This window comes from Microtus oregoni, unplaced genomic scaffold (assembly GCF_018167655.1).
Source record: "Microtus oregoni isolate MIOR12 unplaced genomic scaffold, Mior012 000000F_ref0000247, whole genome shotgun sequence".
Lineage (NCBI taxonomy): Eukaryota > Metazoa > Chordata > Mammalia > Rodentia > Cricetidae > Microtus > Microtus oregoni.
Window position 1 is genome coordinate 21,076,679 of NW_024543059.1, and position 27,408 is coordinate 21,104,086.

A 27,408-nucleotide genomic window follows, 5' to 3' on the forward strand; every position below is an offset into this window, starting at 1 on the left:
GCTGGCCGCGCTCCGAAACAAGCTGGAATCTTTTGCTCAAAGACACCTCTGAACCCCACAACACAATGGAAAAGGCTGGGAGATCCCGCCTTACAAGGAGGACCATTTGGTCATGACACTGTTTAGTTGTATTTTAAAAAGAGAAAAACGTGTGGAAAGCGTTTAACTGGCCTTTTCAGACTCTGAGTAGCATGAAGTAAAAAATGAAATAAAACTTTACGAAACATTATAAAGAAAACAGACCGGGGATTTAAGCTTCGTTCATTCCCCCTCCCCCCCCCAAAGGGGAAAAAAGTAAAGAAACCGGAGCGTTTGGAAAGGAACAAACGCTTCTCTGTGGAGTTGGTCTCCCTTCCCCCAACAAAAACAAGAGGTCCGGGCTCGGAGGAATTTGAAAGCAGCGATCTGCCAAAAACATTGTGAAAAACTATGGGGGATTCATTGGAAACAGATGGGCTTTTTCAGCTTTAATTCTGAAATTCTCTCGCTTTCTGGCACAATAAAAACAAACAGGGGAGCAACGCAGAATGTTATCAAACAGGAATTAACGCGTCTGAGCCTGTGTCCGTGGGCTTCCCCGCGTGGGCCAGCGTGGGGGCGGGACGGGGCGGTCAGGGACTAATCTGGGACCTCCCCAGCGCCCCCAGCTCCACCCCTGGGCAACCAACAGGTTTGCAAACTGGTGGGCGAGGAGCTGGAGAAAGGGCCCCTGGTGCGGAGTCCGAGCCTCCCCTTCTCCTCTCCTTTGGAGCACCCAAAAGGCGTCCAAGGCACCCGTTTTCTCGGAAGAAGGGAGGGGGGGCAGAGAAGCATCCCTAGCTCTGCAGATCTCCACATTTGCTCCTGTTCTTCGGAGCTCGGGCAGGAGTTCCCTCACCTCCAGGTCTCCTCCGACATCCATCGCTCCCTATGCAGGGCACGGGACAAAGACCCGTGGCAATGGGAATCTGGGTCCCCAGGGGGCTGGAGAACCGGGGACTCCAACTCGCGCAGGGAGGCCCAGGAACGGGGGACCCTGCTGGCCATCCCCCGGCCAGGGAGCTGTGTCTTACCTGCGGGAAAGCTGCAGAGAAGGACGGCGAGGGTCGGCCACAATCCCAGGGCTGAACGTCCTGCCCCTCTCCCCATACCCATCCATCCAGCTCGGCCTGTTACCACTAGCCTCTCCCTGGAAGAAGTTTAGAAGAAAAGGAAGGGAAAAAAAAATCAATCACGCTGCGGAGAAGAGGCAGCCTTGCTCGGCCGGCGGGAGCAGCGAGCCGGGAGGCCCGGTCCACCTCCGCCACGGGCGCCCGGTGTCTCCCCCCCCCCACCCCGCTGCCCGGCCCCGCCCTCGCCATCCATCATTCGCTTCCCCGCCAATGTCGCGGCTGCCCCGCGCCCCGCCGCCGTGAGCCCCGCCCTCCCGAGCTCAGGTTTCATCCTGGCGGGAGAGAGGGAGGGAGGATCGCCAGCCCTGTCGGCTCGGCCGGTGGCCAAGAGGACCTGGGGAACCAGGGGCCCGCTAGTGCAGTGCGCGTTCCCGGCTCCCAAACTGCCACTCCCCACTCCCCCGGGTGGCTAAGGCGCTCAGGGCACGGGGATCTCAGAGAGTTTCAATCCTCCCCCATCAACATCGCATCCAAATAGAAAAAGCTTGGAGACAAACTCCAGCCTCCCTTTGCAACCAGACTACCGCTCCAAAGCCGCCACCGACACCCCTGTGCTCGTTTTACCCCCCCTTCAGATGTCTCGCCGGCACAGAAGACCGAAAGGCCTCCTCCGGAGTTGTCAGGCTCTGGGCAACAGTTGCACCTCAAGAATCACGCCCGCCTCGGACCTGGACTCCGCTGGGGACCCCTCCCGCACCATCTCTAAGCACCCGGTTGCTTCGCGAGAACCTGGCCCTGTTCGCAACAGAGATCTTTCTCATGAATTGAGATCTTGCGGGCCCAAAGCTGCCTCTCGGGACACAGCTACAAACCTAGTGAGAGAGAGATACTGTGGTCCCTGGAGCGCGCAGGCCGAGCCCTCTGGTGTTGAGGCAGAGGCTATACTCCCAAGCCCCATCTTGGGATGGCCTCAGGGTGGTGATCGCCCTTGACTCAGTCACTTATTTTTCCAGGAGAAAAATGTCTTCTAAGGTTCCCTAGCTCTTCGGCCTTTGTGGTATTTAGGGGACTGGCAACTTCCCCTGAGAAACATCTTCTGGGTGACACAAATATGCCAGGGCAAGTGTTTTTAGTCAAATGGATTCCTCCGCCCCCCCCCAAGCCAGCCCATCTGGCTCTTGGGGTGGGGTGGAGGGGGAATTTGGATTTTGATCCAATTTCTCTTAAGCGCTATCACAGTCTCATTGTAGGCCACACAAGCTGCAGGTTATTTCTGCACTGAGAACTCGGCTGTGGGGAACTCGGCTGTGGGAGGGGAGACTAGGGGGAAAGGAGACTGGGGGGGGGGGGGCGGTTCTATGCCCCAAAGTCACATGGTGCCTCAGATAGGCAGCAAGACCTTACAGCTTCAGAATCTGGCCTTCCTGAAGCAGATGATGGGGAACTAATTCCTCAATCACCTGTGAAGCCAGACACTGTAGGTTCCTTTGGTCAAAAACCCCGTGGTAGCAGCCGGTTTTCCGTTCCAGTTGGGCTAACCCGGGGATTCCTCTCAAATATTTAAGTCTCAGACAAACAGGCTCTGCCTACTCATTGTTCCCTTGAACTGAAGCTTCCAAGTGCGGTGTAGGATTCCCCAAGGAGAGTTCACCGTCTCAAATCCAGGGCTCAAAAGTTTTCCTTTCAAGGCTGCTCTGCCAAACCCAACAACTGTGGAGAATCACAGCAGCACGGCTTGCTCCAGGAGCAGCCCTGACAGACAGACAGACTGCCCAGACACTCACTGTGGCCTTTCCACTCCTTAGGTCCAGAATTAAACATAATTGGCTGGAATCTGCCTTTCAGATTTCTAAACCTTTGTATAAACAGAGCTCTCCTAAGCATTCCCAGCAGCGCAGAGAAGGAGCACCTCTCTAGCCCTGCCCTTGGTCCAGTGGCAGCAGGAATTTTCATCTCAACACCTGTTTCTCCCCGTGAAAGGGCCAGGCTATTTTTGTCACTTAAGACCACAACTGAATATAATTTGGGAGGGGTACCAGGCCCTGGGGTTTCCCCAGCATCTCTGCTAGGGATGGGTGCTGTCTTGAGAGAGAGACTCGATTTTTTAAAAAAAATTATTTATGTTTGTGTATGTATCTGTGAGTGTGTACACATGAGCAGGTACTGACACCTGACAGGGTGAAGAAGAAGAAGAAGAAGAAGAAGGTGTCAGATCCCCTGGAGTTTGAGTTACAGGACATTGTGAGCCTCCCTACATGGGTGCCAGGAACAGAGCGCTGAGCCTGTGAGAGCAACAAGCATTCTTAACCACTGAGAAATCCCTTCAGCCTGAGACCCAAAGTTTTTTTGTTTTGTTTTTTGTTTTTTCTCAGCTCCTTGAATTTGCTGTTTCCTGCCTGTTTTGATCATATTCATCCCTCCCCCACCCCTTTCGTTACCTACCCAAATTTGTGTCTTTCAAGACTAATTTGTGTTGTCCAAAATGTACATATTCTTGGATGGGCGTTCTTCCTCTAGTCAGCTTACCAGGGGGTAGACCCTTAGAGGGAACTCTCTCTTCTCTCAGCAGCTAACAGTTGCTATTCACTCCATGGCAGGGATCAGCCAGGAAATGTGCTCGCTCAGGACAGACTGGGCTATCTCAAGGGATAAAGAAATAAGACAATTCTTGCTGTGCTGTGGAGACAGGCAAAGCTTTAGGAGGTAGAGCCTGGTGGTCCTTATGTCCTTGGGACATGCCTTTGGAGAGATTCTGAGACCCTGACTCTTCTCTTCCTTTGTTTCTTGGCCATGAAGTAGGCTGCTGACTATACCACATGCCACTCAGTAGGATCTCCAGAGGCCCAAAGCCACGGGCTCACCTGGCCGCAAACTGGACACCCTCAAACTGTGAGCCAAGACAACTCGTTTTCTTTTTCTTTGCACACCATCTCACGATGGACTTCCACTCCTCTCTCCTTGCGTGCACAGACACCCACTAGCACGTCACCATGACACAAACGCCCCTCGTGCAGTGTTAGCGGCTTCTTTCAAATGTAGTCCTTTTCTGCCTTGCCTCTCTCCCAGTCCGGACAGCATGGAGGGAGAGCTCAGGATGCTGAGCTTCCGCAGCCTCATCTCATAGTGCTCTTGTGGCCTGCTTTCAGTTTCTCACGAAAAAGAACTTGTCGGGTCTTGGTATCAGTTATCTCTCATTTTCTCCGCCATTTCTAGGTTCAAATCACAGCTTCCCAAACTCCTTGCTTTTCTAGTGTATGCATTCCTGTGTCTCAAGACAAGCCTCTGGGTTTTTTTTTTCTTTCTTTATAAGTGAATAAGCTCGGTTATTTTGTTATTGCCATGGAAAGCTAACACAATGCTATGGTTGGATTGCTGTGAAAACAAACACTGGGGAGCAATGACTGACAGGGGAAGTGAGATGAGTGTCCATCAAAAAGGCGATGTGAATTTTCAGGTGTCTAAAATTCATGGCTAATATTTTGATTTGTTCCTTTTAAAAACTATTTTTATTTTTGATTGTGTGCACGCATGTGCGTTCGTATGGGGAGGGATATGCATGTGAACATAGGTGCCTGCCCAGGTCAGAGATGTTGGAGTCCCTGGGACTGGAGTAACAGGCAGTTATAAGCCAACTGATGTGGGTATGCTGGGAATTGAAAACAGGTCCTCAGGAAGTGCAGTACACCACCTTAACCACCGAGCTATCTCTCCAGCCCCTTGATTTGTTCTTATGCTGTCTGTGTTGGTTGACATTTTCAGACAGTTTCAGCTAAGACAGGTTCATTCATGATCACCCGTGTTGTACAGAGGAGAAAACCGGATGAATGATCAGAAATACTCACTCAAGCTGGGCATGGCAGTGCGCGGTTTGAATCCCAGCGTTCAGAAGTCAGAGGCCAGCCTGGTCTACACAGAGAGTTCCAGGACAGCCTGAGGTGATGACCTGAGGAGAAGGTGGAGAGAATGCATGCTAGAGCTGAGGCAGTTGGCAGGGATGCCATCTGGTTTTCAATAAAGTTGAATTTAACTGGTGAGCTTTGTAGGGGCTGATGGAGTCTTCATCATGTCTTCCTTGGTTCTTTCTGGACACACTGTTACTTGTCCCAGCTAGGACAAATTATGGCATCTCTCATGTGGCCGGCTCTAGTCTTACTTTGGATTCCTCTCGCTTGGACAAACAGACCACTGGGTATAGATGAAGCCAATGATCCAATACTGGTCTCAGGGATTTTTGCCAACCTCACAAATGGGGATGTGTGGCCAGTGCCTCTCAATCCATTATTACCTCTCAGTTATGAATCTGATAAATTTTCTTGAGTGTTCTCTGCTCTCACCCTGCTTTGAAAAAGCTGGGGAGGGGACAGGGGAGAAAAATGGCAAAGTGTTTGCTTTGCCTACAAGAGGACCTGAGTTTGTCCTTGGGGTGTAGGGTGTGTGTGTATACAAGGCTTTGAGTCTGATCCCAGAAACTCACATGTGTACATACAAACACACACACACACAATATATATATATATATATATATATATATATATATATATATACACACACACACACACACACACACACACACCTATACCATGTCTTGAAGAGCTGGATCGGTTCACTTGACAGCTCCAAGTAAGCTGATCCATCCGATTATTCAATTTCTCGTTGATATACTCCTGGTCTAGCCAACCCGGAGCAGATGAGGCTGTCTTTGTTCACGGTCCCCATGACCTTCAAGTCTAATCCTATCACCTCCCTGCCTTTATCTTCCCACACTGAAGCCCTCAAGAAATAAAGCAGGGCAGCCTCTGGTGAAAGATGCTCTCCAGGGTGATTAAACATTGCTCAGCCTTCTACAGCCTTGAGATATTTTCTCTGCAGTGGAAGGACATAAACTGTCAAGTCTGGATCATGGCCTGGAAAGAACACTCTGTTTTGGTTTGGCGTCCAGGACCATCTCTGATAAAACGTTAGGCAGTTTCTGAATATCTAGGCCTGCACAGCCTTTAACTAACAAGCACCCTGCAAGGACCCTCGGAATGCCCTTGTTTGACTCTAAATGGCTTGGGTTCCGGAGCCTGTTCTCCTGTCATCGTTTGGATTATGTTATTGTAAATGTGTTAATTCGGGCACGTGCCTGCAAAGCTTCATTTGTGTTTTCCTTACTCAGTCTTGAGCTCACCCAAGAGTTAATCACTGTTTGCTATCTCCACAGGACCTGCATCTCTTCTGCAGGCTGGAACCATTTGCCCTTGCTTTCTTCGGATAAAATATATACATTTCAGCTAAATCTGTGTGCACAATCAATCCGGGGGGATTCCCCACTTTTCTTAATTCTTCATCCAGAAAAGTACCGTTTTTTTTTTTTTCCCCTATTTTTGTTTCTTTTCTCTGAGGATCATTCTAATCTCTGGCAATTCCCGTCCCCCTTCTCTGGAGCCACTGAACTCTTCTTATAAATGACCTTTTGAGTGGAACCTGCTTGGACGGTATTTTGAAGGTAATGTAATTCATCACTGGGTTTCTTCCTTGTCTTTTGATTTGTTTACCTCTCTCCCATTAAATTGTCCAGCTTCATGGTCTCTGTTGTACTTCATCCAGATAATTGATACTTTGGCGTGTGCTTAGCAATAGTAATAACAGTGATCTACGAGAGAGACTATTAAAGGGACCGCTACACAGGCATGCTCCCTCTGTGTGTATGAGGCACGCAGGCGCAAGCACAAGCACAACTGTACATTTTGGCCAAGAGGCCATCTCTGCCATCCTTCATTACGACAGTCTTCCTCTCTGTGGTAGGTGACAGGATAGGCCGCCATAGAACTTCCTCTCCGTGTTCATTGCCATAACAGGTTAGGAGGGGACTCCGCCCTATTAATTTGCTTCCAAAGCATTTGTAAGCTTGCTGTCATTGTTGGCACTAAGACCCTCTTCAGGGCTTGGGAGTAGGGTTCAGTGGTAGAGTTGTTGTCTGGTGTTTGTGGAACTCCAGCAAACACACACACACACACACACACACACACACACCCCACTGTGGATTTTAGAGACTCTCGAAACATGCTCCTTGAATGGTTTAGCCCACTTAATCTTCCTAGCTTCTTTCTAGCCTCTTTTCTCTCTGTATGCATGCTATTTTTGTTTTGATGGCCTCCCGTTACTTATGAGGGTGACTTCTTGGTAATTTAAACAGTTTTTTTTTCTCCACCACTTAAATGTTACTTTTTCTAAAAGAACATATGATGCTGATATCCCAACAGCTCTCTTTAGAGACCTGAGGCATCATCTCACCCGGGATACGTCCACATGTAGAGGTGAAAGATGAAATATGAAAAAAACATATTTGCAGATCCCAGTCACTTCTGAACATCTTGAAATGTGTAATATGTTTTCCTCACGAGAGAGAAATCCCTTTTGCTTGTGCATGGGTTTTCTGCCTCACTCTAAGAACTGAAGACTCGGATCGAGACTTGAGATGTCCTGTGATGAGCAACAGGCCGTCCTGGTCTCTCTCAGGCAGCTCAATCGAGAACCTGGCATCCCAACACAGGATACTAGCACCCCGAGAGGGGTGTTTCCGGAGTTCTCAGCAGCCCATTCCCCTGTCACGAGACAAGGGAGCTGGCTTCGCGAGATGGATGCCGGTAGCTTCTTTTCAACAGGACCACTGACTACGAAGCCCAACATCGTTGGCTACAAACGCACAGCTGTTCCCATGACTTTCGCCAACAGCATCGGCCTCACGTTATCCAGAACAGCCTCTGTCAGATTTCATTTCTTGAACAGACTGTATCAGACAGACCCATGGGTCGGCCTTCATGCTTATCGGTTCACTTCTAGAACAGTCAGAGGATCTTCAGGGTCTAACGGACCAGTTCGGTGGGCCTGCGGCATGTGCACGGAGTACTGTTGGAACCTCACCAACTCTACCCCTCCAAATTGGCATGGATGTATTCAGTGTGCTAGGAAACGGCAAAAGTGATTTCCAAGACAGAATTTACTGGAAGAAAAAAAATTTCCTGAGCTTTCAGTTTCCTTCAATCCAGTACCAAATATACTTAGTGAAAATGAAATAATATAGGTCCATGTTAAAAATATTCAGTGTCCTATCAAGTGACTCTTCCTGTTTCTATCTTATCCATCCATTCATCTATCTGTCTGTCTGTCTGTCTATCTCTTTTTTAATATAAGATGATCACCTATCTATTTACTATCCCTTTTATTATAAAACAAATATTGCCCAAAATTATCAGCCTTTGACTGTTCCCTCCACGGTGGGTGTTTCCTATTCTATTTCTATTTAAATTGTACTATGAATCCTCCAACATAACAGAAGAAAGTTGAGCTCACCAGCCAAAACCAATATATGTATGTGCATATATACAGACAGAATGAGACGCAAAATAGTGCATATGAGGGATGTCAGGAGGTTTTACAGTTATGTCCTTCCACTTTCCTGGGCTTCAATTTCTACTTTAAAATTATTTTTTTTTTCCTCAGAAAGTACAGATTGGTCAGTGTGAATACTGCTGCCATGATGCCTCGGAATGGCACCAGCTGCTTCCTAGCCATGCCTTGGTATAAGTTTTCTCTTGCTCTGAATATACCGCAGTAAACGTGAAGAAGGAGCGACCTGGGGATGAGGACTGTCTACTTCTACTTCTAGCTGTGTGGTCCAATCATGGCCTGTCCGATCCTGGTCTCTTCAGCTCCGACACCTGAAGACTCATGGCCTGGTTGCCTCTGGGGGTATGGCAGATGGGTCTTCGAGTACCCCAGTCCCTGTACTAGAGATGCGTTGAAACTCACGTTGTCTCTGTAACTAATTGTCTTTACCCAGCACCATCTGACTTTTGAACAGTTCTAGAGATTCGTCTGTAACATTTCTGCATTCCCCAAGTGGAAATATTGCTGAGCAAGTAGGAAATGTTATCTGAGAAGTGACATTTTTATGTTTCTCTGTCAGCATGAAATTCTCCAGCAATGATCTACCTGAAACCATACCCTGAAGCCATTTAATAACTTCCTCTCATTCTGAAGCAGCCTTGGAGGCCAATGGGATGGCTCAGCGGGTAAAGGTGCTTGCTGCCAAGTCTGACAACCCGAGTTCCATCCCCGGGACCCACATGGTGGGAGAGACCTGACTCCTGCAAGCTGTCCTCCAACACAATGGAATAAAATTAAAAGCCGGGCCTAGAGAGATGACTCAATAGTCAAGAGTCTCTTTTGCACAGGACCAGGGTTCAGTTCCCACCACTATCCATAACTCCAGTTCCAGGGGATCCGACACAGTCTTTGGAAATCTAAGGCACTAGGCATTCACATGGTGCACAGCCAAACACTCATGCAGTTATAGTAAAACTAAACACATCTTAAATAATTGGAAACTGCTTTTGGATACTTATGCACACAAAATATGCAGTTCTTGTAATGATGAGTGGACCGCACAGCCTTTACTTCTCTCAATTCCAGTAAGTTCCTGGGAATAGAACTGGCTGGAAACCATTTATCCACCACGTGGCAACTGTATGGAAAGACAGTGAGTTGAGTATGTGTTGCTCCTCACAAGCAGACGGCTGCGCTATCCGTATTAATGAACCATTCAGTGCCAAGCACAAATTCTATGGACATTTGGCAAGAGGAACAGGCAATCAAGTTATTCATCAAACCCAAAATATGGTATAATGAAGGCAGTGCCGAAGACAAAGTGTCCAAGTTGACAGGAAGTGCAGAATCTAAGATGGTAAACATTTCTTCAACCTCTGTATGAGAGAAGAAATACAGACTCCTGGCTAAGATCATGCCATGTAGAAAGACCAGACTTCAATCGTTTCCCCTGGTAAAGATGGGGGTGTACTCGCAGCTCCCTCCGAGGCGAGGATGAAGGGAACTCATTCAGTTATATAATCCACTCAGAACAGACCGCCTGGAACAGAGGAAGTGTTGAAAAGTGGCTGCCAACATTAGTTGCGCATAGAGGATGAAGACCGCTGTTTGGGCTATGATAGAATGTCTATGATGGGCCAGGTTCTGTTAGGCCTGTAAGGACCCCAAGACTACCTTGACTTTGGGTGGGTTTTAGGACTTAGTGAACTCTCATTACAAGCAATAATTCTGTAGGTAGCTGTAGAATTACCTTAACCAAGCAAGTGGACATAGCTGGTTGCTGTTTATAATGCGTCTGAGACTTGGGATAGATAGTTGAGCAACGTGCCCAAGGTCCCCAGGAATGCAAATGTCGGGGCAGAGGCTAAACCCAGGCCTTGTGATGCCAAGTCCAGTGTTTTTCTCTCCACGCCACAGCTGTGCCTCATCTTCACCCACGGTTTATCTTTCTCTGTCAGCCTGATAATACATTCCATATGTCTCGTGACGGATCGTGCGTTAGAAAGGGGAATATGCTTAGAGAAATACTATTTCACAGACGCTAACACAAATAGAAAAATGATTTTAGAAAAGGAGTATTTCCCTCAACAACTTCTCCCACCCCTCCTAAGTAACTTTGGAAGTAGAAAAGGTTCGACTGTAGAAGTCTCCATCTGCCTTTTGGGTGGCAAGAATTTTTTTTTTTAATTTTTTTTTTCTGCTAAGTATTCACAGTGCCCTTTCCTCGGTTTAACCGTGATCAAGAACACAGTGAAAATTTACACACACACAAAAAAATGGTTAAGTTGGTCCAACTGCTGCATCAATTCTCTCCAACCTCTTCAGTTTACAGACCATTTGGAGGTGCCTTGGACTACATGCCAGGTGTCTTCTGTCTTGGTCAGTGTGTGTGTATGTGTGCGTGTGTGTTGAGGGTGGTACAGGATACCCGCTTGCCTTGGGTTTTGCTCCCTCTTATGTACTCTTAACTCATGCTCTTGGGATGGGGTTGGGTAGGGGGAGGGAGCATCTGTTCCTTAACCAGGCCCAGAGTCAGTAGATGCTGCCAATGGCAGCCATGTCCTAAAGAAGAAATCAGATCCCAGCAGTTTGGGAGCTCTTTTCTCAAAATACTCCCAGCAGAGAAAAATGAAAGCAATGTCAAACCCGTAAGCAGGCCTTGAGCTTCTTAAGGCCCAGGCTGCCTTGAACTTGTGATCTTCCTGCCTCGGCTTCTAAGGGTCACCACTAGTTTTCCCTGTCACCTGGTCCTAAGCAATCAGTTTAGCATCGCTATGATAACCACCAGAGGGAGGCCTCTTCCTTAATGACTCTGGTGGACAGTTTCAGAGGTGGTAGACCAGAATCGTTGTCTGTGGCTTCTAGGCCTAGGGTGAGGCCATTCTTCTTGGTGGCGGAAGCTACTCATCTCAGGGTGGATGGGAAGCAGAGAGAGCAGGGGTCAAGGACAGGGTACACCCTTCAATAGGGCTCTCCCATTGGCCCATTTTCCTCCAACCAGACCTCACCTCCTGACACTCCCATTACCACCATCACCCCCAACAACACCGTCGAAGTATGAATCCACATGGGTTGATCCATCATGAACCAGAGCGTCTAAGATCCAGCCATGTCCTAAAAGCCCATCAGGGGACAATCCCAAGGCATGAGCCTCAGGGACACAGTTCAAACGGACAGCATTCTGAAGGCCGAATAGCAAACTGTTCCTGCTGTCATGACCAATGTGTGACAAAGGAAGCCAAACTCTCAGGAATCTTACGTGCTAGGGCAAAAATGACCTGCCGTGCCTAGCAGGGATGGACCGGCAGGAGACGTCACCATGAATCTCAGGAGAGGTGTGGGTGAAGCAGTTTTAATTGCTTTAAAGCTCTATTGATTATTTATACGATACTGTCTCCCATCAGAGGTATTTACTTAAACGAGAATAAAAGCACATTACCCACCCAGATGTCCAAATATTATTATTCTCTTCAACGTACCAATTATTTTAAAGGAACCCTGTAATTTTTGCGGCTCTGTCAATGAGCTATGCACTTTTGTGTGCTCTTCCGATGGCCAGGGGAAAAAAAATCCTCATGGGGTTTCAAGTGTCCCCTGTTATGTTTTTGTAAAAGCAATCTATTTTTCAGGATGACACCATCAAGGGCAAAAAATGCATACTGGGAATTAAATTCTAAAGTCGGCAAGATTGTGCGGTTGTTGCCCAGCAGCTCAAGAGCCAGCATTTGAACAGATGAGCTGGGTATCCCTGCCAGGGAAAACTCAGCCAGCAAGACCGAGTAGGCTATCAAACTTTGGCAGACCGAGCGAAACTTCGCAAACGCAACCTGTGTTAGCAAACTGAAAGCCCAGCGTGACCTCAAGGTTTATAAACAGGACCTTCAGGAGGGAGGAGCACATGCCACATACAGAGCTTTGTGAGTACCATGCATAAATCTAACAGAAAATGAGTCCTGTAATAGACTACCTGGAGGGCAGCTGACGGTGCCCGTGAGGGGATAAACATCTACAAGGTGGCCACGAGTCAGTCTTGGTGTGTTCGCGTGTTCCCACCTAACCAGGCGTGGAGGAAAAGATTCTTCAACATGCCTACGGACAAGAGAAACTTGTCTGCATCCGTCCCCCAGCAGACAGTCACGCGAAGAGGAATGTAATAGTACAGAAACTGGCAGGGAGGACTCCGGCAGATCAGCTCTGTGTACACAGATAAGGGCAGAAAGCACTATCAGGTAACAGGACAAACTGTTGCTGTCGGGCAGGGCAAGCTCCTGCAAGGAACTTGAGATCTGAGCGTCCTGGAAGGTGAACGGACATAGCACCTATTAAAGCGCTCTAGTGAAACAGAAGACAACACATTTAAGAGCATCTCTCCGCTGTGTGATCCCTGCTTTGGCCTTCGGACGGCACAGACTCGAGAGGGATTGGCCTTGTGCTAGTAAAAATCTTTTATTTTCAGAGATTTTCTTTTCCCCTCTGATTTTTCACACTCTGGCTAGTGTAGTATTTTGATTTCTGAAAATGCTACCTCTGGGCAGCACTGCTTTAAATAGACAATTGAAAACTCAAAGTAACTCCAATGGGGAACTATGCCATTAACCCTCTCCGTAAACTGTGCTTGCTACACCTCTATTCTTCACTCAGAGGACATGCCACTGTAGGCTCGTCAATTAGCAGAGCCTTTAAAATGTCTTAAATAAAAGACTTCGGCATTTACATAGTCGATTTCTGCCAAGATTTCAAAACTGCTTCTTCTCGTCCTTCAAATTATGAAGGTTTACACCTCACGAGGCTTCCTGCCTCTGACCCTTGCTTAAACCGTGTGCAGCATGTGTGTGTCAAAGGACACAAGAAACTAGACGTCTTCCTTAAGAATGTGTATTTGTCGCCAAGGACACGGACGCCTGCCTGATGTTGCGTGATGCTTGGTAAAGCGGTCCTTCACTTTTCAAGTTATTTCCGTTCACGGCTAAGAGAAGGGAGGACGAATCGGGCTGTTGGTTAAAGAGAGGAGTCTGTCATTCGGGCTGGAAACCAGACAGATGGGAAAACCAGAGACTGCCTTCATCAGGTTAACCTCAGTTAAGGTTGCTGAATGACCAAAACAATGATAGTTTGAACCGCAAAGCCCTTGTCCTCAAGGACCCCAGGAGAAACAGAAGCAGACAAAGGTAATTTGAACAAGTGCATTTAGAGGGGTTTCACCTCATTTATTTCGTAGAGTTAACATATTCCAATTACTCTGCGAGGCTTTCTGATATTCCTCCTTTGGTTTTGCTGTTCCCCGTGGGTATACCACTTCCCCTCCCCCCACACTGGGTACCTACTTCTGAAGGATTCAGGGGGCATCCTGCTTCATTGTCTACCCTGCATACTTTAAAGTTTGACCAAATTTTGCAGCCATATATGGTTTTGAACCTAATTCTGTTAGCAAGGCTGTAGCAGGAAAGAGCTCTCTAGAGCAGTGGTTCTCAGCCTTTCTAATGGGCGACCTTTTGGCACAGTTCCTCATGCTGTGGTGACGCCCCCAGTCATAAAATTTTGTTACTACTTCATAACTGTAATTTTGCTACTGTTATGAATCATAATATAAATATCTGATCTACGGGATTTCTGATCTGCGACCCCTGGGAAAGGACCACTGTTGGCGACCCACAGGTTGAGAATCAGGCCTATAGCCATTCCCCTTGCCCTCTTTGGAATCCTTTTCCAGGAAGTGAAAATGCCAGCAACTGTGAAAATGCCAGCCTGCTTCCTGGGAGCAGTGAGCATCATGGCCAGGGTGGCTGGATCTCTCCCTGTCATGGAGTCAGGGGTGGGGAGCATCTATTCCTTTAATTCTGAACTTGGGCTACAGAAAGCTGCTGAGGAGCAGACTCAGGGGTCATACTAAACAGGCTTCTTCCATGCCTTTCTTCTCTGTCATCCACATCCCGGGCAGGCAGCAACGCAAGTCAGATACGCCCCCCTTTAAGAAGACACCATGCTAGTTGAAGGCCCCTTTTGTCGTGATTATTAAACAGATTGTGTGAGTGGGGAGACAGAACCAAGATAGAACAGTAGGGGTATGCCGGGCAGAGCAGCCACACACATCGTGTGTATTAGGAGTGAAAGCCCCAGTCTTCACCAGGGAAGGAAATAAGGGGTAGGGATTGGGGGGGGTGAGAAAAGGAGGTTGGAATTGGGGATGTGGCTCGGCTGGTAGAGTGCTTGCCTAGCATGCACAAAGCCTTGGGTTCGATTCCCAACAGTGCCTGTATCAGGTGACAGCATTCAGAGGAGAAAGGTAGGAGAATCACAAGTTCAAGGTCATTTCTGGCTACATAGAGAAGTCAAGACTAGTTTGGGATATATAAGACTTACAAGGAAAGAAGAAAGAAAAAGGAGGCTGCCCCCCCCCCCTTGCCAACTACCACTGCAGCCCGCAGCCTCGGAGGAGTCCGGAGGTGGGAGACGCACTTCATCCCAGGCAGAAAGCCGCAAGGCTCTCCAAGGAGTCAGAGTGCCCTTCGTACAGAGATCTCACTCCCTGCTAGGATCGGCTGGCCTGGAAGGTGGCGGCACAAACCAGCCATACAGAAAGCGCAGCCTGCCTGGATGTGTGGGTGCCCCACCCAGAGCCTTTGTCTGTCTGCATGCCATCGAGCAGTCCGGCATTTCAGTGAAGCAGGCTCGCTTGTCACGACGCTGCAGTACCAGAACAGCAGGAATTCTTCCCCTTGTGTGGGGAGAAAAAGAGACCATTGGGGATACACTGTCTCCTTCCAGTGCATAAGATGTGACACTCTCCAGTCAGTTCTTCAGTTACCCCTAAGAGCACACTAAAACGTCTAATCTCTTTCCTAAGGGTCATGGCTTAACATTAATTTCACAGATCACCTGTATAGATATAGGTACATTGGGGAGCAGTAGGATGACAGCACAGACTTACCAGATCCCTGGGCCGTCTAGACAGACACCAGGTGACCGTTTACCTTGTTTTTGCTGGAAGATCCTAAAACTACACAAAGAAGGGAACCGGGAGTCCTTGAGGACTTCTTGCCACTAATACAACTCGCCATTCGGTCCCTGGAGCTAAGCTCCGGGCATCGGGGTGCTCCAGCACGGCAGGATGACTGGGACACTTGCGAACTAGTCTTTCTGGACATGACTAGTTTCCATCTCTCCACCTCGTACAGGCGTCTAATTTTGAGGACGCCCAACTTTGAGGCTTGAGAGGACGGCAGAGCTCACCATTTCCGCTAGATGGCGATATTCTCCCTAATCCATCCGCCTCAGGACACCCAATTTATAAAATAAATACAATCCAACGCCTTCCGAAACCACACCACATAATAACAGCGCACAGGCTCCCATTAAAATCCCAGTCTGGGGGAAATTGACTCTCCCTCCGAGCAAATCTAATGCAATTACTTCAGTAAGATGCAATCCAGAGTTGCACCGGAGCGTCTTTCACATTTGTACTGGTCCCCTCCCCCCCATACACCTGCCCCTCTTTCCTAGTTCATACTCAGGAAAGAGCCAAGGCGCAAGTCAGGCGCTGAGTCCTGGAGGTGTCGAACCTTTCCGGATTCTCTCCCTTTAGAACCCACTCCAAGTCTCGCACACCAGACAATCCCAGGGGTCACTCACACTTGAACCTGGACAGTGTACACGGCCAACGTTCCCCCACGCCCCACACTCCGGGCAGGCGCGCTTGTTTCCAGCCTCTCCCTCTCTGGCCTGGGTGAAGCGAGCCAATAGGGCTTTACGGTGGGTCAGCGGGATGGCTAGACCTGTCCAGAGCTCTGCAGGCAAGAAGAGGCTCCTGCCTCAGGAAGAGGTGACCGCGCAAGAGGGAGCTCCAGGCCGGTTCACAGTGGGTGGGACGTGCGCCGGGTCTGCCCAGCCACGCGCAGCGCCTGCTGCCCGCAGGACAGCATTTTAGAGGAAAAAAAAAGAACAAACACCAAACCACAAAACTTTCCTGCTGCCAAGAGCGAAGGCGATTCATCCCAGGCAAAGCCCCAAATGTGTGAGATGAAACACTGGGTTGGGGGAACCGCAGATCAGCGCTGTGGCCACCGCAAGTGTCGGCGGCGCCTTGGGAAAGTCAGGACCCCTTGCCCCGCTGTCCGCGCTTACCTTGGCGGCTGCATGAGCCCCTCCAGCCCGCGGGGGGTGGCGCTGGCGGGGCTGCGCGCGAAGACTAGGTGTAGGGCGGTCGCTCGTGGGTCCCTGGGCGAGGTGGGAGGGGCCCGGCTGGAGCTGGTCTCCGCAGCTCCGCGGACTCAGTAGCGGCCCGAGGCGCGCCGCCTGCTCCCGGGCTGCATGCCTGCGAGCGCCTGGAGGAGCCGGTCCCGGGAGCAGCTGGCCGGCCAGTGTTTCCCGGGCGCAGGGCTCAGGGCGCAGCCTGTGCTTCCGAGACAACTGCAGAGTAGGGCGGCTCGGGCTAACCTGCTCCCTCGCCCGGCCCGTCGCCGCCACCGCCACCGCCAAGCGCGGTGTCGCGAGGTTCGTTTGCGCGCGGCGGGGAGGGGGCGGGCCGGGCGCCCCGGGAACGGGCGGGGGGGGGGGGGGCGAGCGCGGGCGGGGCGGAGGGAGGGGCGGGAGAGGTGGGGTCGGGGCTCCGAAGGCTCCGCCCCTCCGCGGTCCCACCCTTGCCGATTCGCGCTAATGGGGTGTGTGAGGACGTGGGGGCGCGCCTGCCAGAAAGCGCACACTTACCCCGCAGGCTCGCGATCTCGGGGTGCGAGCAGCAAGTGCGGCGATCCTCCCTCCCTCCAACGCAACCAACTTTCCTAATCCCGGGCAAAGATGTCATGAAGTCCACATTTTCAACCTGGGGACCCACGGTGGTCACAGGTTTCTTATCGGGGATAAATATTGACCTCTGCCAAGACACACCTTTGTTCTGTTGGGATTTTAGTCTCGTTTAAGAATCATGTTGAAAAAATTAAATATGTATATTGCATGCACAGTGCCGGAATACACTCGATTACAATTACTACACTTGCAGAGTCTGGAGTAAAAAAGACCGACTGACACGCCCTCTCCACTGCGGTCCAGCCTTCAGAGGTAATCTCCGGTCACAGCGTCTTCTCACCACTCCACCCCCGCCCTCCTCGCAAAATTGCCAGAGGAAACTCCTGGGCTTCTCAAAGGGATTCTTCATGCGGCTCACGCACACAGTGGAGAGCACCGCCAAGCCCGCAGCGGCTCATTCCCAGGGTATCGCTCCAAAGCCACGTGTAGGTCTGAAACCTTAGCTGGGGTGTGAAGTCAGCGGGACACACAGCTCACACCCAAATTAGCCCTGCACAGTGAGCGCTGCCAGGATATTTTAGACAGGGTTACGACCTGACCTTCTCTTTATACTGAACCCAAGCCCTTGAATTTTGATAGGATGAGAACTCCGTATTTAATGAAAAGGTATCGTTGGTATTAAGACACCGCCGTTATTTATGCTGTGGTCTTAGGGGAAGTGGTTTTGAACTCAATATTCTGCGTTTTATTGGCCAAATGAATTTGGATAATCTATAACTGAGCTATAAATAAATACATGGCTATTAGCAGGAAGGGATTGGGTGTTGCAGTTGGCTAGTTTCCTTAATTAGCCCCGACCTTGGACAAATCTTTTAGGTCTTCTGAGCCTCAGTTTTCTTGTCTATAAATAAGGGAGTTGTACTAGGAAGTGGTGTGTGTGTGCGCGCGCGCGCGCGCGCGCGCGGGCGCAATCGCTCTGTTTTGAACTTTCTGTTTTCACATTCCATCATCATCCTCTGCTTAGAGACACTCCCCTAACCCCACCCCCAATTCTCAAATCCCAGGAGCTGTTTTCCTGGCTCTGACATCAATCTGTAATTACACCTTTATTTGTGGCCTTCTCATCATACTGTGAGTGGTCAGGAACCTCTCCTTGGGGTCATCATGCCATCCCAGCACCCAGTAGAGTCTGGTGTAAAGCAGATGTACAGTACAGTAATTGCTATCGTTCAGGAGCCCCTCTGGCCTTTTTAAAAAGGCTCATTGGAGGTGCCTGACATGTCGCAATTTGCGTCTCATTTTCAAACGTCATCCTTAGAAAGGGCCGCGTTTTCTCTTTGGGGGTACAAACAGGCCACTTCCTAGACCAGGAGGGATAAATCTCAGGTCAACTGTGGGTCCGTGGAGGAAGCCAGAGTTATTTACTTTGATGAGCGTGGTCGGTGAAGACAAACAATACACACTGCTCATCCCATTGTAAACTGCAATGGAACTCTGTACAGGCAGCTGAAATACACCCGTGAGCACTGTCTTTAAATAAGGCCATAGGGGTATGTTGAGGGAGCCAATTCGCAACTGTGTGTGGCTTCAAGAATAATCTAGAAACATTCCTAATATAAAACCCCAGGGATTCTTTGTTTTTCTTTTAACCCTGAATTCCTTAGGCATAGGGACAGGAAATAGGCTAATTTGGGCTCAAGACTTGTGTTTGTTTGTTTGAATAAGTCAGTTGCAAACTAGAACTGGAAGTAGCAATCCATAGGTATATCTATAGAAGTCCCTCCCCCCCCCCTCCCTTTTGGCTTCTGGGTTTCTCCGTGTAGCCTTGGCTGTTCTGGAATTTGCTCTGTAGACCAGGCTAGACTCGACCTCAGAGGTTTGCCTACCTCCGTCTCCAGAGTGTTAGGATTCAAGGCGTGGGCCACCACACCCGGTCCCAGTTTCTCTTCTGATGGATAAAGTAGCAGAGGGGGAGTTAAAAATCTGTCTTCATAAAAAGACAGCTGGGGCGTCTACTCCTTCCCGACCACTCTTTCCTTCCTTCTGTGAGAACTGCATGCTCGCAGCTGAGAGCCCAGGTCGCCAGGCCTCCACTCGCTACAGCAGTTAGGAGAGAGAAGAGTCAACGGCCGGGCTTGCCAGTCGAGCCCGCGTTGGCGCACCCGGGAGGCGGCTCTCCTCCCAGGACCACGCCCCGCGGGCGGGAAAGCTGGCGGAGCTCCCGGGGTGTGGAGCAATTTGCTGTTTCTGTCTGTTGCAAATGAGTGGTGGCACCTGCTGGGCGAGAAGGCACCCTCAGAAAGTGAATTCAGGATGAGCAGAGGAGAGACTCCTTTTTGCTTGACTGACAAAACAGGCACATGGCTGGCTGGCTCTTCCGGGTCAGAATACCCGCTCAGCCCATCTTTCTCTGTAACTTCAAGTTCAGAGCTGTAAAAGTGTAGCTGGAACTCAGAGTGTCCAGTCAGAACTCTACCAAGACCCCCGTTGTAAAAAGAGTGACACTCTAGCTCACCCCTGGTCCCAGTGACATTAGTGACATTAGGGAAGTGCTGGGAGCTTGCCCTCTGGGATCAACGTCTCTGCAGGGGGCTTTTATCGAACATTTACGTCACTGTCAGGCCCTAGGCTGGACCCCTTGCCCTTAGGCACCTGTAGTATAGTTAGAAAATAGGAGCAGAGGGATCTTTCAGGGAATCAGGCTCCTTGTCCATCAGTGTAGACCCCTTCCTCTAATGAAACAGTCCTAATGAAACCTGCACTAGCGAATGCTACTTTGGGTCAGCCTGCTGGCCTTCACTTCCAACCAGTGGCCTTAGGAAGCTGTGACCTACTAAAAGAATACAGGGTGAAAGGGCGGGGGCATTGCTGCATTGTCTGACGTGTGACTTTGTTAATTAGATTTTTATTATGGCCAGCAGCTATGGGGGTGTGCTGGGTTTAGGGTCGATGGAATGAGGATCATGCAGGTCACATCTTAGAAAATGACAGAAAAAGAAGACGTCTTAACTAGACTGAGGACACTGTGTATCAAATAATTGACATCAAGGCTAAAAATGGACATGGAAGTAGTGATTCGGTTCAATAAGTTTGCGGGGACTGTTGAGATGGCTCAGCAGGTTAAAGGTGATTGCGGCAGGAGCTGGCTGCCAAGACGGAGCTTCATCGGTCGCTGGGACCCACATGATGGGAGGAGAGAACAGACTAGAGCAAGCCATCTTTTGACTGCTGTCTTTGCTGAAGAGTGAGCACAGGAGAGCCGTAGATGGCAGTTGAGTTGGAAAGGAATACAGATGGATGGATGGAGCTCAGTTTGCAGAGACAAGAGGCAGGAGAGCAGCCAGGAGACCCTATTGCTCTTGGCCTTCCAGGCTACTTAGAAGACACTAGGAAGAAGGAGGTGTTGGCAACCCAAATGTTGTGCAGAACTCAGGAATGAAGAAATACCAAAGTGGCAGAAATGGTGTGGGCAGATAAGTCTGTGTTAGTGTGCTTGCCTAGAAGTGCAAGGCCCTGGGTTTGATCTCTGACTCTACAAAGGCTAAAAACATACAGAAACCAGAAAGTTTTGGTACAAAGGGCTGAAGAAGGGTAGACTTGGAAAGAGAGAAGTCAATGATAATAAGACTCGTGGCAGGGCACCTCCAAACCTTCCTTTGAACATTGTTTAGTTTTCCACACCTGATAATGTGTGTGAATCGAAAAACCCAGGGCCTGTGCCCATGGGTGCGGGTCAGTGGGTAAGAATGTTCCGTTAGTCTGGTCAACTGGATTCTGTGGAAAAAGCTGGATGCGGGGACTGCATCTGTTATGGAGTAGTAGTGAGATGGGAGGTGGAGACAGAAGAATTTCTGGGAAGCTTGCAGGCCCGCGAGCCTGGAGTCCACAGTACAACAGCAGCAACGGGAGAGATCTTGCCTCAAAAACAAGGTGGAAGGAGAGAACCGACTCCAAAAGTTGTCTTCAGACCTCCTCATGCATGATGTGGTATACAGAGGGCTGGCACCTTCAAATCTGCACAACATACACGCACACACACACACACTAAAAAGTAAGAGTTCAAAAAGGAAAGAAGATCAAATTAACTCACGAAGGACATTGTCAGCTTTTTAGCCCCATTTGCTATATATGGTAGAACGGTAATCTAAGCAAAATGAGGACCTGAGTTTGTTTGTTTTTTAAAAAAGTTAACTACCAGTCCTAGGAACAGAAAAGCAACACCGCTTTTCCTCATTTATTTTTATTTATTTCTTTATTTTAGGCAACAGAATAAAGTGACTTGGAAGCCGACTCTTCTGTGAAGCTGACTGACTTAGACATGAGTGTAGTTGAAGGGTTTGGGCAGCCGCAGCTGCAGACCAGCTGGGCTGTGGTCAGTGAACATAGCCTCCCGTCCCACAACAGCTCCCACAGAAGCCAGGCCTGGACAATCTAGAGGCCTTGGGAACCAGCTGGCAGGTTCCATTGCCTTCGTGGTGATCTGGATGGTGGGGAGGCTTGCTGGCTTCTTATTCTTCTGGCCCGGGGGGCAGATCCCTTTGGGTTTTATTTTGCAATCATCTACTGAGTTCCTTCCCTACAACATCCTGTTGTAGATGTTGCCTGTATCCTTGTGCCAATCCTAGCAGGTAAAAACTATTGTATTTTATAGGAAACAAGTTCCAAAAGAAAATAAGCAGTCAGGCTTCATGTGTTCATGTCTACCGGAGTTCAAAGTCAATGCATACCCCCCACCCCCCACCCCTATTTCCCTACCTTTCTTGGTAGGCTTAGGACAGAAATACTACACACCCTAGGGATTCAGCATGGATGTCTACTTTCAATAATGGTTCCAAAGCTAGTGGAGTATGAATGACTGGCTGTCACCTAGGGTGAGATGCATCCAGTGTTCATGGATGAGCTCCACTGGTACACTGTGGGCTCTGAGGACTCTAGGTCACATGAGCCACAGGGAAGCTCAGAGAGACACCGAATTTCATTAAGCCTTCTGATGAATGTTCCAAGAATGACCGAGTCAGACCTCTTTCATGGGATTCCCCTTTGTATGCTGTGAATACGATTGGTTAATTAATAAAGAAAACTGGTTTGGCCTGATAGGGCAAAAAAAAAAAAATAGAGGTAGATAGGGGAAACTCAACTAAATGCTAAGAGAAAGAAGGGCAGACTCAGAGAGAAGATGTGAAGCCCTGCCAGAGACAGACCCTGGCACTTTAGCTGGTAAGCCACAGCTATGTGGTGATACACAGATGAATAGAAATGGGTTAAATTAATATGTAAGAGTTAGCCAGTAAGAAGCTAGAGCTAATAGGCCAAACAGTTATTTAATTAACACAGTTTCCGTGTGATTATTTTGGTTTCTGGGCAGTTGGGAAACAAACAAGTGGTCCCCTCCAACAAAAAACTACTATTTCTCTCTCATTTCTACCATTCTTCTGAAACATTCCCATGCATTATAGATGCTGCTTTTAGTGTAAGCCTCTCCTCCTCACTGGGAGCATGATGGGTGCTTTATCCTATAGGGAAGTCTCTTTTGTAGAATCCCCCCCCCCCCCCCCCCCCCCCGCAAACTCCTCCAACACCCAGCCTACTGTCCTTTTCTTCCCAGCGATAGGAGTGCAGTCTTCTAGTTCATCATCCTAATGAGAAGCAGGACTGTCAAGTTCAAGAGGGCTGTGGTCGGCATGCTATAGACAGTAGTTTATCTGCAACCTCTACGATTCTAAAATTGCATTGACCGAGATCTTCCAGTCCGTCAGCACATATCAGTGGCATCCACACCACCGGCCCCCAGAAACAAAGCATGAAAAAGAAGCCAGCCAGCTTCACCACTTAGCCTTGGCTTTGACACGTGGAAGGGGCCTGTGATCTAGGGACCTGAGTGAATTCCCAGAGGGAAATGCCAGGAGGAAGTGCAGGTCACATGGCTCTCTCCTCCTTTCCTGCTGCCTCCCAGCTTCTTCAGACTGGGTTCATTTCAGGAACTGCAGATCCTCCAGGGAAACTCCTTAGGGGCCCTGCCTTACACAGCGGAAGTCGGCTTGCTTGTTTTTAAATAAGCAGGGTCCGGACATTGGATATTTTTTTTTTAATTTTAGAAAATACAAAAATAAAACAAAAAAGACAAATATAAATGGGGAAAAAAATGAAGCTTCACTATTTTCTGGGTTGTGGAAAAAAGAAGAAGAAGAAGCGTAGCATGGAGGCTGGAAGGCCAGATCTTCAGAGCAGAGGCAATCACTTGGATGGATGCAGAGCAAGCCCTGCGGTTCAGGCTTACACTTCTGTGTCATCGCTCATTCCAATTCCCGGGGCTGAAGACTTCTGAGGTATTATCAGGCGACACGAGGTCACTTTCATATTCCTGGGAGGAAAAACTCCCTGATTTGCAGAAAGATCTTGGATTTGACCTGTGGCTTCTGCGTTACCCGGGATCGGTGACTGTGTGAGTCAGGTGATGAAACAGAGCCAGCTGGTTTTTGCTCATTAACCTCCCTCCCATACCTCGAAGAATAACCTCAATTTCTTCGGGATTGAACCGAAGCAGCCGATTTATGAAACGCCAGCGGTGAGGCTGGAGTCTGTATTTTCTGGGCTTTGGCCTGACTTTTCCGTGGGCCGCCTGGCATATTAAAAGATCTGGTTGGGCAGCGTGGTTTGTGTTTCAGGCTGTAAGTTTGCAGTGAGGGCCCAGGTTTGAGCTTCAGCTGCTCTCTCTGTCCATGCCTGGGCTGGTTGGCTTCCTTTTCACGCGGCATTACCTGGAGGCTAAATGACATGAGTATTGCTGGTGTGTGTTTAGTGATTGATAAGTCTTAGGAAATGCAATTTTGAAATCATAAAGTCTGCAAAGTTCCACAACCGTGCTGCAAGTGTGGGGATTAGAAACCCGTAAAAGACCCCTCCCAGATAAGGCTGTTCACCAAGGAGGGCCAGGAACCAAGGGATGAATTCTGGGGCCAAGGGCGCACCCTCAGCCCTGTGGGCTGTGGAAGAGAATCTCAGGTTCAAAGGGAAGGCCACCTGCGGCAGGAATAGGGAGGTCTAGGGGCAGGGCGGGAACTCCTTCAAAGTCTAATAATACCCAGGGGACCAGAAAGCCAACATTGCCGAGACCCTGCTCCCCAGGAAGGCCTGTTAGTCGCCAGAAGTCACAACCACTTCTGAAGGACTTAACATTTTGCATGCTTTCCCACCTGATTTCATTTTCATTACCTGATGGAAAAAATAATCACAGTGGGGAAAAAAATTAAAATGTACAAATCTTAATATGAGCTCCTGAAATGAAACCTCATCTCCGTCACCTGGATAAATGGTGCTTTAGGTACAGGATGTGTGTGTGTCGTGGGCGATAGAAAATGCTTTGTGTGCCTGTCGACGTTGGATGTCGAGGTTCTGGGGGCCGGAGGCCCGCAGATAGAATCCAGTGAGCTAGGGTTTAAAAATCGGTGAGAGAAGAGCTGAGCCTTCAAATTTTTATCTTTGGATCAAGTACAGTTTTGAGAGCTCATCTCCAGCGCTTCTGAGTTATACGGAGCGCTTACAGGCAAAACGGAGGGTTTCGGGAGCGTCTTCTCTGAGTTAGAAACCTAGAATTTACTTTGGATCCCTCTATCTTCCTTAGCAGTGTCTCTCAGTCTCTCTGTCTCAGGAGTCATTTGGCCAGCTTTCTAGATATTTCTGGAACCCCCCAACCCTCATCTTACCCCGTCCCTTCATGCCACGCTCTGGCTCAGGCTCCCTGTGGCTTTTGTCAGAGACTGTTTGAACCACCTTCTCATAGCGGCCCTGGTCTGACGCTGCTTCACAGTGCCCCACGAAAGGCTGGTTAGCGCCAGTAGTCACTAGGGAGGGAGAGGCAAAGTCAAGCCATAGCAGGGTACACCACACTGTCAGGGTGACGGAAATAGAAATAAAGACAATAGTGACTGCCTGCAAGGATATGGCTAGCCTAGAGAACTCACAAGGGTGGTGGGACTGTAAAATGGCACAGACATTCTGGAAGACAGTTTACATCTCCCTTCCTTTCTTTTTTCTTTGTGTTTATGTGTGCATGCACATGCGTGCGCGCGCGCGGCGCGTGTGTATGCACGGAGTGTGTGAGCATGTGTCCAGAGGACAAAGGCAGACTTTAGGTGTCTTCCTATTTCTCTCCTTATTTTTAAAAGCAAAATATTTTCGCGAATTGAAAATTTCACGCATGTATAGAATTTATTCTGAGCCCATTCACTCCTTCCTCAGATCCACTCCCTATCTCTTCATGCCCCCCTCAGCTCCGTGTCCTTTTCCTTTCTCATAACTCATCTGGTCCGGTTTGTGCTGCCCGTATATTCATGGGTGTGGGGCTATTCACTGAAGCACAGAGGCGACCTACTAGGAGCCACACCCTTAAAGGAAACTGGCTTGCTCTCCCTCCCTGAGAGCCGTCAGCTGTCCAGTAGCTCCCCTAGGGGTGGGGGCTCGTGAGCCCTCCCCTCTCCACGCTGGAATGCTGACTGGCTCCATCTTGATGGGGCAAGCACAGATGCTGTGCGGTGGTCCTATCACGTCCAGAAGACACTCTTTTTGTTTGGTTTTGTCCCTGTCTTCTCTCACCGCTGCCTTCTCCTACTGGGATGGTCACTGAGCCCTGGGGTCTCCACCTTTGAGATAGGACCTCTAGCTGAAACCAGCGATCTCCATTTCTCCTAGACTGGCTAGGAAGTTGGAGGGATCCGTTTGTCTCTGTCTCCACAGGTTGTAGGCACGCACCACCAGGCTTAGCTTTTTTTTTTTTTTGTGGGTGTTGGGGATTTGAACTCAGGTCCTCATGTCTGTTGAGCAGTCATTGTAACCCACTGATTCATCTTCGCGGCCTCAAAGTTTGACAGTTTGTTTTAAAACTAAACATATGATTACATTTAACTCCATAATTGCAGCCCTCAGCACAAACCCCTGGGGAAGAAAAACTGCATTCACATGAACCCCAATGAAGATAGATATCCAGAGATATAACAGTGCAAACCATCTTTTGGTGGTCCAGAGGTCTTCCCGTAGAGGGATGACTGTACTGCTGTGATATGCCTACAGGTTGGACACCTATTCAGCACAAGGATTCAATTACTAATACATTCCACTAAGAGGAGAGGTCTCTGGGAAAGAACAAGAAGCAGAAAAAGACAAAATCGGGACGGAAAGATGGCTTTGTGGCTGAGAACACTCGCTGTGTCATGAGGGCCAGAGTTCATGTCCCACCACCCACAGAACAAACCAGAGGCCCTGTGTGCCTGGAGCCCTTCTCTTCAGTGGGGAACGAAGACAGTAGGGTCTCTGATACTAGCTGATTTCCAATATAGTTTAAAAAGAAATGCAAGTCCCAGCTTCAAGGAGAGACCCTCCCTCAAAGGAATAGGAGGACCCCAATACCCTCTTCTGACTTTTATGCAGGTACCCCAAACACATAGATAAGCACCACAGAAATAAACACACTCACACACATGAACATACACACTAAAATAAATCTTGTAGAGGACACATGTATGAATATTCGATATACAGGTATACATGAATATTTGATTGCATGTATATAGCATTATCAAAATGATGTCAAGAATTCCGGGGCTTTGCGATGTGGAGAAGCCAGGCTGGAAGAGAAGTAGATATGCTTACAATGGTGCAACAGGAAGGATCTTTGTAAACAGGAGATATTGAGCGATTTGACAGTGGTGGTTATTATGTGAGCTTACAGAGAAGATGCAATTATATTGCCTTAGTACACGAGGGTCGGTAAACACAAGGCAAACTGGGTCATCTGGATAAGACAAGGAGGGAAGTAGACTTGCAAATGTCCTGCCTGGGATATTGTACTGCAATTCTGCAAAACTATTCAAGGAAGCTAAGTGTACAAGAGACTTCTCAATTATGTTTTGATATTATATGTGTATTTACAATGATCTCACCTGACTTATTAGCTAAAATTATATTTTATTCATCCTTGTCTCTGTGTGCATAGGCTCATATGTGTATGTGTGGGTGTGGCTATGTACATGCGTGTGTGCATGCATGTAATGGCCAGAGAACAGTGTTGACTGTTGATCACCTTGCTTTTTGAGACAGGGTCTCTCTTGGCCTGGAACTCTCCAAAGAGACTAAGTTGGCTAGGGTAATTCGAGGATTCACCTGTCTCTGTTCCCCTGATTCTGGATTACAAGCATGTGCCACCACGCCT

General features: G+C 48.9%; 1 protein-coding gene and 1 long non-coding RNA gene across 2 annotated transcripts in view; one reads left to right on the forward strand and one right to left on the reverse strand.

Moving 5' to 3' along the window:
* The window catches only part of Rgma (repulsive guidance molecule BMP co-receptor a), a 40,273-nt gene extending 23,333 nt beyond the window's left edge, over nt 1–16,940 (reverse strand). The window contains exons 1-2 of the mRNA XM_041655858.1: nt 16,584–16,940; nt 1,053–1,168 (exon numbers count right to left, since the gene is read on the reverse strand). Of these exons, the coding sequence (XP_041511792.1) occupies nt 1,053–1,168; nt 16,584–16,597 (130 nt within the window). The 5' untranslated portion in view covers nt 16,598–16,940. The remainder of the gene's footprint in view (nt 1–1,052; nt 1,169–16,583) is intronic.
* Nucleotides 16,791–21,788, forward strand: LOC121450665. The gene is made up of 3 exons (XR_005974632.1): nt 16,791–16,952; nt 17,420–17,516; nt 21,466–21,788. It is a non-coding gene; the product is annotated as an uncharacterized LOC121450665 (long non-coding RNA).
* Nucleotides 21,789–27,408: the final 5,620 nt, after the last annotated feature.